The sequence below is a fragment of the Oncorhynchus tshawytscha genome, linkage group LG32, assembly GCF_018296145.1.
Source record: "Oncorhynchus tshawytscha isolate Ot180627B linkage group LG32, Otsh_v2.0, whole genome shotgun sequence".
In the NCBI taxonomy this organism is placed as follows: Eukaryota; Metazoa; Chordata; class Actinopteri; order Salmoniformes; family Salmonidae; genus Oncorhynchus; species Oncorhynchus tshawytscha.
The window spans coordinates 11,810,568-11,822,056 of NC_056460.1; the positions used below are offsets into that span (position 1 = coordinate 11,810,568).

At 44.6% G+C, this 11,489-nt stretch overlaps 1 protein-coding gene across 1 annotated transcript; it reads right to left on the bottom strand.

The window, feature by feature from the left end:
• Positions 1-82: 82 nt before the first annotated feature.
• LOC112230283 (ADP-ribosylation factor-binding protein GGA3) lies at positions 83-9,675 on the bottom strand. Its single transcript, XM_024396514.2, has 17 exons — positions 9,081-9,675; positions 8,379-8,463; positions 8,059-8,134; positions 7,867-7,965; positions 7,635-7,758; positions 7,428-7,531; positions 6,955-7,035; positions 6,629-6,766; positions 6,316-6,397; positions 6,087-6,206; positions 5,609-5,845; positions 5,328-5,389; positions 4,912-5,174; positions 3,072-3,367; positions 2,761-2,930; positions 2,019-2,129; positions 83-1,685 (listed from the first exon to the last, which is right to left on the bottom strand). The coding sequence occupies exons 1-17, from the start codon at positions 9,118-9,120 to the stop codon at positions 1,575-1,577; spliced, it is 2,199 nt and encodes a 732-aa protein (XP_024252282.1). The 5' UTR covers positions 9,121-9,675; the 3' UTR covers positions 83-1,574.
• Between the last annotated feature and the right edge of the window lie 1,814 nt (positions 9,676-11,489).

Consider the following 11,489-nt stretch of genomic DNA (forward strand, 5'->3'; position numbering starts at 1 on the left):
TTCATCGCAGGTAATCAGACTGTATGGGCGCAAGTAGGTTAGGGCAGCCATGGCAGGCATATGAACATACAGAATGTGGCAATTCATTAAAATTAAGACTTTAATTTTTCATGCGGTGAAACAGCTGTTTGAAAATACATTTACAGTACATACTTCTGTTCAATCTCATTAAAGAACCACACATTAATGCACATTAATTAATTTGCCAGTCTCTGAAATGGACGATAAATACAGCAACAATTTATATTGAAGTTTGGAAGAGTCCTCCCATTGTAACATTGGTACTGATAACAGAAAATGGCTTCAGAACGCAGACAGACTGAATACAGACATAGATAGTCAGACACTCTTGTTACATACTAGTACATTGCAAGGGACACCCATAAACCCTATTTTGAGTGACTGATTCATGTCATATTGTACCACTGCAGGCAAAGCACCTTCACCCATGCGCTGTTTGAATGGGGATACAAGTTTACAACGTCGCAGATAGAAATGTAATGTCTGACAAACTTACCTATTCAAACTCCTTCGTTCTACTCAATACAGGTCTATCTGAAAGTGCTGTGGTATTTCACCCTCCTGGATAAGCCCCAGGTTTCTACAAACTAATATTAAATTGCTACCAAGCCATTCAAAGTCAAGTATGCAGGGTAGAGTTCAGTATGCAAGGACGAATTCAGCAGTAAACTGATCTCAAAACAGTAGACAGAGCTTGCTTCGCTAACAACATCTCTGGAAACCAATAATTTCATGACAAGCACCTAAAAATAAATACTTAAGGATTCACAGTCACACACCTTGGCAGGCCACCACCTCCCATAACTGAAACATGTCAAAATACCACTAATAGAAATATATAGGTAGAAATAGAAAAATCCCACCTGACCAGATAAATAGCGCTCTGCTCCCAAAAATACAAATAATTCAATTGAATATATTCAAAGTTCTTCTCAACAACAGTATGCAAGTGTTCAGCATTTAGCTATCTGTACTGTCATTTATCTGCACCATCATTTTCTACCGAGGTATTGTATTGGAATAAAGTGAAAGGGGGCAGGTGGAAAAGAGATACATGTATGCTACTAGTCTAGGGCTTCTTTCCCATTAACTGTGACAAATCGGGAGATTGTCCCTGTCCAATTACTGGTAGTTCATTGTAACAGTCTTGTGTAACTGCCCGATATATATCATGTGATAACTTCCACTCTTATCACTTGCTAGGCTGGCTCTTATTGACCGTTGAAAGTTACATTTCCAAGTGTATATGACTGCTCTAAAACCAAACATTGTAAGTCTGTACGGTATTTCTAAAGTGCAGCAATTCTGTAACAATTCCATTCAGAGAAGATTGGGCTTGAAGTCAAATGTGTTTTAAAATGACACCTAACAGAAGAACAATGTAACAAATGGCACAATGATAATAGCGCTTAATAACTTACTAGTATATGAAACATTCACAAATACATTGATTCTCCCCCAAATAGTCTTTGTAGTGTCAACTGACTCAAGCTCAAGCTGTCCCCACCATGTGTTACTGTATTGTCCTTGGCATCATTTTGCGGTTAGGGGGGCTATAGAGCCCCCCATATCTCCGCTGGGGGGAACTGGTCCACCTCCCCAGTCTCTGTGCACTGCTGCTCTCCCAGTGTGAACGTCAGCTTGTATCTCATCCGGACCTTCTCCTGCGAGAGAGACACACACAGAGTTAGCATGCCAGCTTAGCCTGCAGGTTAGCATTGTAGCATCCTTTCTATTTCAAACTAGAGCACACAAATGATCCAGGGGATATGAGACATGGGTAGGTTATGTCAGGAATCAAAAAGACCAAGTAACAAGTAAAGGATGGATTAATGGATCCTGAATCTTAGCAGGGATCACACAGACAAAATGTATGCACTCACTGTACCATAACATCTACTAAGTGGAATATATTATTACATTATAATAACCACATTTTCAACTCATGCAAATATCAGATGAATAACTCTCATTGACTACACTAGGAGGACTCTCACCATCAGTGGGTTGGCCAGAAGCATGACTTGAGTGATGGCGGTGGGGGGAAAGATGGGGTTAAAGGGCGCCAGGTCAGTTCCCGAGGGCGGTTGTAGTCTCACCTTCATCGACTGGCAAGGGGGAAGGAATAAACAGGGAGGTGGTGTTGGGGGGGGTTATCAGTGGCAGTTTGAAGACAGGCTGTGATTTATATATATTTATTTATTTATTTATTTATTAACTAACAAATATTATAGTTTGAGCAAACTTCACTGCCTATCTAAAGCAGTACCTCACTGAACATCTCACTTGTCAGGAGAGCGAGGATTCAAGTATGCTAAAATAATGATGCTCATGAGTTCTTTTCCCCAACTACAGCAGGGTTCCCCAACTGGCAGCGTTGGTTTTAATTGGCCCCCCAGGTTCTGAGCAAACTTTTTTCTCTCCATTGTTGGACATAAAATACTGTCAAAACACCAGGAAATCAGCTCCAAGTGACTTTAATGTTGGGGATCTGTTGCTAAGTATTCCCACACATATGTGGTCATATAAAAATGTAAGCAAGGTTTTAAATTCTGATATCTTCTTGCAGTCTACAATTGATCTGTAATTATGTTCTGGCTCCAACCATCCGCTCAAGAAAAAGAATTAGCCCACGGCTGAATCTAGTTGATTATCCCTGTACTACAGTGTAAGTACAGACCACAGTGTAATTGAATAGGTTGTAACAGTGCGAGTGTCCACTGTCCAAGCCAGCCTTACTTTGGGTACAGCAGCCTGTAGAACTATGTTCCTGACGGGAAGAGGTGCAGTGTTCAGCATGGACACCACCATCACCAGCACGTCCGGCCGGCCCGGCGGACAGTCGGTGGCAAAGTGCAAGAGAACGCGGACCCCGTCTTTATCATAGGCCGTCACAGGACACAGCTTGCCTTACACATCACAGAATGACAGAGAGAGGAAGAAAATACTCAGTATCTGCACTTCCAGCCACTGTACTGAGCCATCTATGTTGACCAAACTACAATACCCAGAAACCCCTGAAGGCAGGCTAAGGTCTCCCTGGGACTCACTTGGCTTGATGACTTCCAGGGGCACGTGGACATTACTTAGGGAGATCTCAGGGAACTTAGCTGGGCTGGCCTGCCCCAGCGGGAGAATCAGGATGGGGGACAGGGAGCGGAGAAGGGGGCTGTCATCAGCCTGGGTCTTAGGGGACAAGGTAGGGGCTGCAGCAGCAGCAGCCGGTAGGATACCCAGAGGAAGAGGGCTGGATCTGGAGGCGGGGATCCCAATTCTCGGGGAGGCAGTGGCACCCATAGCCTCACCCATACCAAACAGGTCGCCGGTGTTGATCACACCAGACATGCTATAGTAGATGATGACAGATGGATGTACATTAAAACTGTACTCTCTACCGCCCATCCCTACTGCATACACTCAAAATAATAGATCAAGCAATAACACCAATTGGCTCAAAAAAAATAAAGGGAACACTTAAACACAATGTAACTCCAAGTCAATCACACTTCTGTGAAATCAAACTGTCCACTTAGGAAGTAACACTGATTGACAATACATTTCACATGCTGTTGTGCAAATGGAATAGACAACAGGTGGAAGTTATAGGCAATTAGCAAGACACCCCCAATAAAGGAGTGGTTCTGCAGGTGGTGACCACAGACCACTTCTCAGTTCCTATGCTTCCTGGCTGATGTTTTGGTCACTTTTGAATCCTGGCGGTGCTTTCACTCTAGTGGTAGCATGAGACGGAGTCTACAACCCACACAAGTGGCTCAGGTAGTGCAGCTCATCCAGGATGGCACATCAATGCGAGCTGTGGCAAGAAGGTTTGCTGTGTCTGTCAGCGTAGTGTCCAGAGCATGGAGGCGCTACCAGGAGACAGGCCAGTACATCAGGAGACGTGGAGGCCGTAGGAGGGCAACAACCCAGCAGCAGGACCGATACCTCCGCCTTTATGCAAGGAGGAGCACTGCCAGAGCCCTGCAAAATGACCTCCAGCAGGACACAAATGTGCATGTGACGCCGTGGAGAACATTCTGCTGCCTGCAACGTCCTCCAGCATGACAGGTTTGGCGGTGGGTCAGTCATGGTGTGGCATTTCTTTGGGGGGGGCCGCACAGCCCTCCATGTGCTCGCCAGAGGTAGCCTGACTGCTATTAGGTACCGAGATGAGATCCTCAGACCCCTTGTGAGACCATATGCTAGTGCGGTTGGCCCTGGGTTCCCCCTAATGCAAGACCTCATGTGGCTGGAGTGTGTCAGCAGTTCCTGCAAGAGGAAGGCATTGATGCTATGGACTGGCCCGCCCGTTCCCCAGACCTGAATCCAATTGAGCACACCTGGGACATCATGTCTCGCTCCATCCACCACTGTCCAGGAGTTGGTGGATGCTTTAGTCCAGGTCTGGGAGGAGATCCCTCAGGAGACCATCCGCCACCTCATCAGGAGCATGCCCAGGCATTGTAGGGAGGTCATACAGGTACGTGGAGACCACACACTACTGAGCCTCATTTTGACTTGTTTAAAGGACATTACATCAAAGTTGGATCAGACTGTAGTGTGGTTTTCCACTTTAATTTTGAGTGTGACTCCAAATCCAGACCGCCATGGGTTGATAAATTTGATTTCCATTGATAATTTGTGTGATTTTGTTGTCAGCACATTCAACTATGTAAAGAAAAATGTATTTAATAAGAATATTTCATTCATTCAGATCTAGGATGTGTTATTTTAGTGTTCCCTTTATTTTTTTGAGCAGTGTAGTTGGTGGCATTTAAATGTTACTTCAGTATCCACTTTCTAGCCTCACAGTTACATGGTGTGCTACATGCTATCTAGCATCTAGCCTTCACAGGAACATAAAGTATGATTGGTAGTGGAGATAAGCACCTCTTGGGGCTGCCCAGATCCAACATGGCCAGGTCCTGCAGACTGTGGTTCAGGGAGGCGGAGACTGCCAGGGCAGCAGCACTTGGGTAGGGTAAGGAGGCCGCCACTGAGGATTGTGGGTAACTGACAGGGGCGGCTGTCTTAGAAACAGGCTCTGTTGTAGAAGTTCCTAACTGGTCCAAACTGGCGGCTGTCGTAGAAGCTGCAGAGAATACAGTAGCTGGGAGGGCGCTGCCAAACAGGTCCAAAACTGGGTTGGGAGCCTGGAAGAGAAAGGGTTTAACATCACATTAAACAATGTGTGTCATGCTAATATTGTTAAGATCAATATTTCAAGGAAGGATAAATATTTCTACCAGATAAATGCTTCTGAAAGTATTGAATGGTTAGGAGGACACTTGAAAATGGCCATTTACCTGCAAAAATGTCGTCCACAGATTATTCAAGTCATCTTTTGCAGGAACTGGGTCATTAAGTCCTGAAACAAAGAAACAGTCCATATATCAGTCAATTTATTATCCTGGTCTATCAAGAAAACCCACATTTCCCAGAAGAAGGAGAGATTTTGGCAATATATGTGGGGATTAGGTGAGTCTACTATGTGAATTCAATGTCAAAAACATGAATCACAAAGACTAATGCTTTCTTAACAGATCCAAGACATAAAGGTGCTGATACAGGATGTGCTGTGCTGTACCTAGAGAGAGGAGCTCTTCGTCCAGTAGAGACAGTGCAGCAGAGGGTTTGCTGGGGCAAGAGTCCTCCATGACAGGGCAGGCCTGAAGATCCTGGAGGGGTGCAGACCCGTACAGTAGGTCAGCTGGGATGAGGTCTGGGTGCTGGGCTAGAGGAGGATGCTCAGGTGGGGAGGGGCTCTGGAGGTCCAGACCAGCCAGGTCTATCAGGATCTCAGACTGGTTGCTGTCTTTGGTACCTGGCCAGGGAAGGAAAGAGATTGATTGAGTTTCACTTATTTGTTGCTGCTATCATGATTTGTGAAGTTCACAAGATGAGGGTGAAACAGTCCAAGATGGTAAATACAATAAGACACCAATGTGTTCTCAGATGAAGGGGGGCTTATACTTTTGTAAAGAATCCTCAGACCTGGGCCTCAGAAAGGAAAAGGTGGACAATCCCTGGTAGAAAATAAGATCTATGAACCCTCATGTTCTTACATTGTGTTGTAGTTGATGGTCCAAGTGTCTCCATCTCTCCATTGACATTCTGTCCCTCCACAATCCTCTTATAGGTGTTGATGACGCGGGACAGGTCATCGCTGGCCTGCAATATGTCACCTGGGGGTCACGAGAGGTCAAAGGTCACAATGAAGGCTCATCCAACCAATCAATATGACCAATGGGAGGGATTTGACTATTTCGGCCAATAAGATGGCATGTTGGTTACCTAAGCTGCTATCATTGTCCTCTGTCTCTGTGGCCAGCTTGAACACAGTCCCCCTCAACTTGTCACAGTCACCGTAAAGCTCCTGAAATGAAAAAGCAACACCAATAATAATATTATGTGATGACATCACATTTCATATATGCTTCCAAAGTGTATTAACAACAAAATACAGATTTTTAAGGCAAACTTTCATTGTCTTGGAAGCGATTACATTTTATTTTCCACAAAGTTAATCTATAAAAAGTGTCCATCTCAATTTTTTTGAGGGGGGAAGAGTCTACAATAGTGATAGGGAAGTAAGATGTGGACCAACTTTGATAAGCTCCTTGTCGCCATCTGTTGATTGGTCCCTGCTGAAGTGGCTGAGCATCTCGTTGAGCAGTTTAACACTGTTGTTGACCTCCTCCAGAGTGCCGCTGCGCTTCGATGCTCTCTGCAGCCTCACCTCATCCTGAAACACAGCACACGCCTGCCTTAAACCCACTGGGACACAGTGACTGACAGAGGGCCGGATTCAATCACTTGTCGTCATTATGGTCGTCGTCAACGTCATTATGATGCTTGTGTAGCAACTCTGTTTACACAACTACTGCCTCGATCACTGGATGCATGTCTGTATGATGATACATGTAGGCTAACCTCTTTGACCATGTTTTTGATGAGGCGGTTGGCCTCCTGTAGATCCTCAGGCTTTTTGCTCTTCAGAAGCTCAGCCAGTCGCTACAGAGAGAGAGGATAATAATAAGTCAGAGTCTCTAGTACTCTAGTCTGTTTCCCACAGTAGGGTCCAGTCACAGCAGCTAAGCCCTGTGACATATCCCAGGGCTTGAGAAAACATTGTTTGATCATAGACCAACGTGAAGCTCTGAAAAGCAAACACGCCAGGACCAATGAGAAAGAGGATGAGACAGTCAGGAGGGTTTTCATAGTGTAATTGTTATTGTCATGACATAGCCATAATCTATCTAGCCTATGCTATTTGCATCCCAAAGACAGAATTCAAACATATATTTTTGAAAGATAACACAATTAAAACGTTCTTCACAAAGTAAATTCATAGCGTCCGTATACAAAGATCTTCCATCAAACATCATAAGAAGGAAACAGCTCACCTTGCTCTTCTCCTCGTTCTCAAACACAGGATTCTTGGGCCAGGAGGGGGGCGACAGCATCAGTGTCTTATCCAGAGGAACCTCGGGGTCAACTGTGACAATACCTGAAAAAAGGCAACAGTTAAAAGTGCCATGGCGACTTTACAGTATAGGCTAAATACCAATGAAAACCTGAAATAGGGTGATTTTTAAATGTTGAAATACTACCTTGTTTCTTCAGCATTTGATAAGCTTCACTGATCTTAGCCTCATCGGGCAGAGAGAGCGTCCAGCTGAAGAGCATATCTACCACTCTCTTCTTCACCACCTCTGACACTCTGTCACCGAGATACTGGAACAGGAACAGGGTTCAGCTGGATGGATTCCATTTTAACAAAGCAACAAATGACATAACAGAACGATGGGATTAAGGACCAATACAAAACAGTTATCTACTTACTTTAGGTGACACCACTTTGATGAGTTCATTTAGAAACCTAAATTTCCCAACTTCGTTGTGAAACCTTTTCCCGCAGTTCTTCATGCAAGCCTCTAAAACCTGCAGATTTAAGTAGTCCATGTTAGAGCTCCAAGAATTATATGCCTAGTGATAAATTAAATACTCAATGTAAGAGTGGGATGTTATACACACCATCAAAGCCTGTATCGCCTCCCATTCTTGTGGGGACTGGATTTTATGGGCTAACAATCTCACAGCAATCTGTGGGCTGAAATTAAATTATCATATAATATCAGAACAAATCTAAAACGATTCAACAGTTCCAAATTAGCCTAATTTGAGATGTTGCAGTTCACAACAATAAACAGTTAAAACCATTACATCTTCAGAAAACCCTATGGATTACAATGAGATTACTACCGTAACACTGCAGAAATTAGTTCAGCTTCTGAAATATGATCCAGGGGAACTGCAGTAACGTTACTTGAAGAGCACAGAAAAAGCATCCATACCCTTCCAATTCCTTATTGATTTGGTCACAGAATCCTATAATATACTCCCAGTCTTCCTGCCTGTTGGATGGGTTGGTGGCCTTGTCTGCAAGGGGGAAGGATCACATGAATATATATCCCTGACTGCGTTTTCATAGGCTCCTTTATAAAAAAAACTGCTCATGGCTGACTCCTGAACGTGATAAAAGCCAAACATGTCATGTATTACTGCACATTTGTCTTGACGCAAGCACTGCAAGATCTAGTCGAATGCCGGCAGCCCTTGCAGGAAATTAGGTAGCTAGGTAGGCAGTTAGCTAGTCACAGAGTTGTGTAGCCAGCTGGAGGTTAATTTGTAAACAACTACAGTAGTTACAGTAGTTGCTAAGCTATCTAGCTAGCAAACTAACACCTAAAATCTTGACAACTAGCAAAAAAATAGAAGCTTAGTTAGCTAGCTACCTAACAAGAGTCAATAAAGTGTCGTGAACATGAACTGTTGTTGCCAAAATAGCTAGCTAACGTTAGCTCATTGCAAGAAACCTCTCATGCCCCAAACATTGACTCAAAAACACGATAAATAAATGAAAATAGCCATTGTTGCATTTGTATAAAATGTGCATTCTAGCTGGCACTGGTGATGTGGTTGTGAATGGCCAAACTGTTGAACATTAAAACGATTCATAAAGAATTACATATTTAATTTCCAAGCATGTAACTCACTGAGCCAAGACTCCAGCGACTCCCCTTCCGCATCCGCCATATTCACTGCAGATACACCAATGGGCGCATTCGATTATGCTGAACCACGGGGCACCGGTCGAGAACGGGAAAAAGCGGCGAGGGAGGAGCACAATCTCAAATCGAACAGTAATTGCTGCGATCGGTCATGTTGTCTACATCATGATGCATACATCTCCTTTCCTTACAATATGTTTGAATTTTCAAAGAGTTTTCATTGGTAAGGCAGAGGAAACGTTTTTATCGAGAGCAATCACTTTTGCATGTGAAAACTGAATCCTACTCATTACTCCACGTGCTTAACAATGTCACTTTTGTTTGGGACCCATTTAGCTGGCGTTTTGAAAGGAGCACCTGGCTCAAACCCAGGAGGCAGCCAATGTTATGCTAATATGTCGGCACAGATGGTTTGTTTAGCCTACACAGCAGGTTAGGATAATTATCGTAGCGTGTTAGGAAAATGTACATCGCAGTTTCGGCGAATTAATGTAGCAGGTTAATAGAACTAAAGTAGCGGATTAGGATAATTAACGTACAGGTTAGGAAAACTAACGAAGCAGGTTATGTGAATTAACCTAGCAGATTAGGAGAATAAAATGGTATTTGTCACATGCGCTGAATACAAACAGCTTCTACCCCAAAGCCATAAGACTCATGAACATCTAGTCAAATGGCTACCCAGACTATTTGCATTGCCCCCCCTGTTGTCATCTATGCATAGTCACTAATAACTCTACCTACATGTACATACTATCTCAACTAACCGGTGCCCCTGCACATTGACTCTGTACCAGCAACCCCCTGTATATATAGTTATTTTTCACTGCTGCTCTTTAATTACTTGTTACTTATCTCTTATTCTTACCCATATTTTTTGGGAAATGCACTGTTGGTTAGGAGCTCGTAAGTAAGCAATTCACTGTAAGGTCTACCTACACCTGTTGTATTCAGCGCATGTGACGAATGAAATTTGAAGACCTTACCGTGAAATGCTTACTTTTGAGCCCGTAGCCCTTAACCAACAATGCAGTTTTAAAAAAGTAAGTAGGAAAAAGCAACTTGTCAGGATGCTCTCGATGGTGCAGCTGAAGAACCTTTATACACTGCTCAAAAAAATAAAGGGAACATTAAAATAACACATCCTAGATCTGAATGAAATATTCTTATTAAATACTTTTCTTTACATAGTTGAATGTGCTGACAACAAAATCACACAAAAATTATCAATGGAAATCAAATTTATCAACCCATGGAGGTCTGGATTTGGAGTCACACTCAAAATTAAAATGGAAAACCACACTACAGGCTGATCCAACTTTGATGTAATGGGCATGCTCTTGATGAGGTGGCGAATGGTCTCCTGAGGGATCTCCTCCCAGACCTGGACTAAAGCATCCGCCAACTCATGTACAGTCTGTGGTGCAACGTGGCGTTGGTGGATGGAGCGAAACATGATGTCCCAGATGTGCTCAATTGGATTCAGGTCTGGGGAACGGGCGGGCCAGTCCATAGTATCAATGCCTTCCTCTTGCAGGAACTGCTGACACACTCCAGCCACATGAGGTCTAGCATTGTCTTGCATTAGGAGGAACCCAGGGCCAACCGCACCAGCATATGGTCTCACAAGGGGTCTGAGGATCTCATCTCTGTACCTAATGGCAGTCAGGCTACCTCTGGCGAGCACATAGAGGGCTGTGCGGCCCCCCAAAGAAATGCCACCCCACACCATGACTGACCCACCGCCAAACCGGTCATGCTGGAGGATGTTGCAGGCAGCAGAACGTTCTCCATGGCGTCTCCAGACTCTCTGTCACATGTGCTCAGTGTGAACCTGCTTTCATCTGTGAAGAGCACAGGGCGCCAGTGGCGAATTTGCCAATCGTGGTGTTCTCTGGCAAATGCCAAACGTCCTGCATGGTGTTGGGCTGTAAGCACAACCCCCACCTGTGGACGTCGGGCCCTCATACCACCCTCATGGAGTCTGTTTCTGACCGTTTGAGCAGACACATGCACATTTGTGGCCTGCTGGAGGTCATTTTGCAGGGCTCTGGCAGTGCTCCTCCGGCTCCTCCTTGCACAAAGGCGGAGGTAGCGGTCCTGCTGCTGGGTTGTTGCCCTCCTATGGCCTCCTCCACGTCTCCTGATGTACTGGCCTGTCTCCTGGTAGCGCCTCCATGCTCTGGACACTACGCTGACAGACACAGCAAACCTTCTTGCCACAGTTCGCATTGATGTGCCATCCTGGATGAGCTGCTCTACCGGAGCCACTTGTGTGGTTTGTAGACTCCGTCTCATGCTACCACTAGAGTGAAAGCACCGCCAGCATTCAAAAGTGACCAAAACATCAGCCAGGAAGCATAGGAACTGAGAAGTGGTCTGGGGTCAGCACCT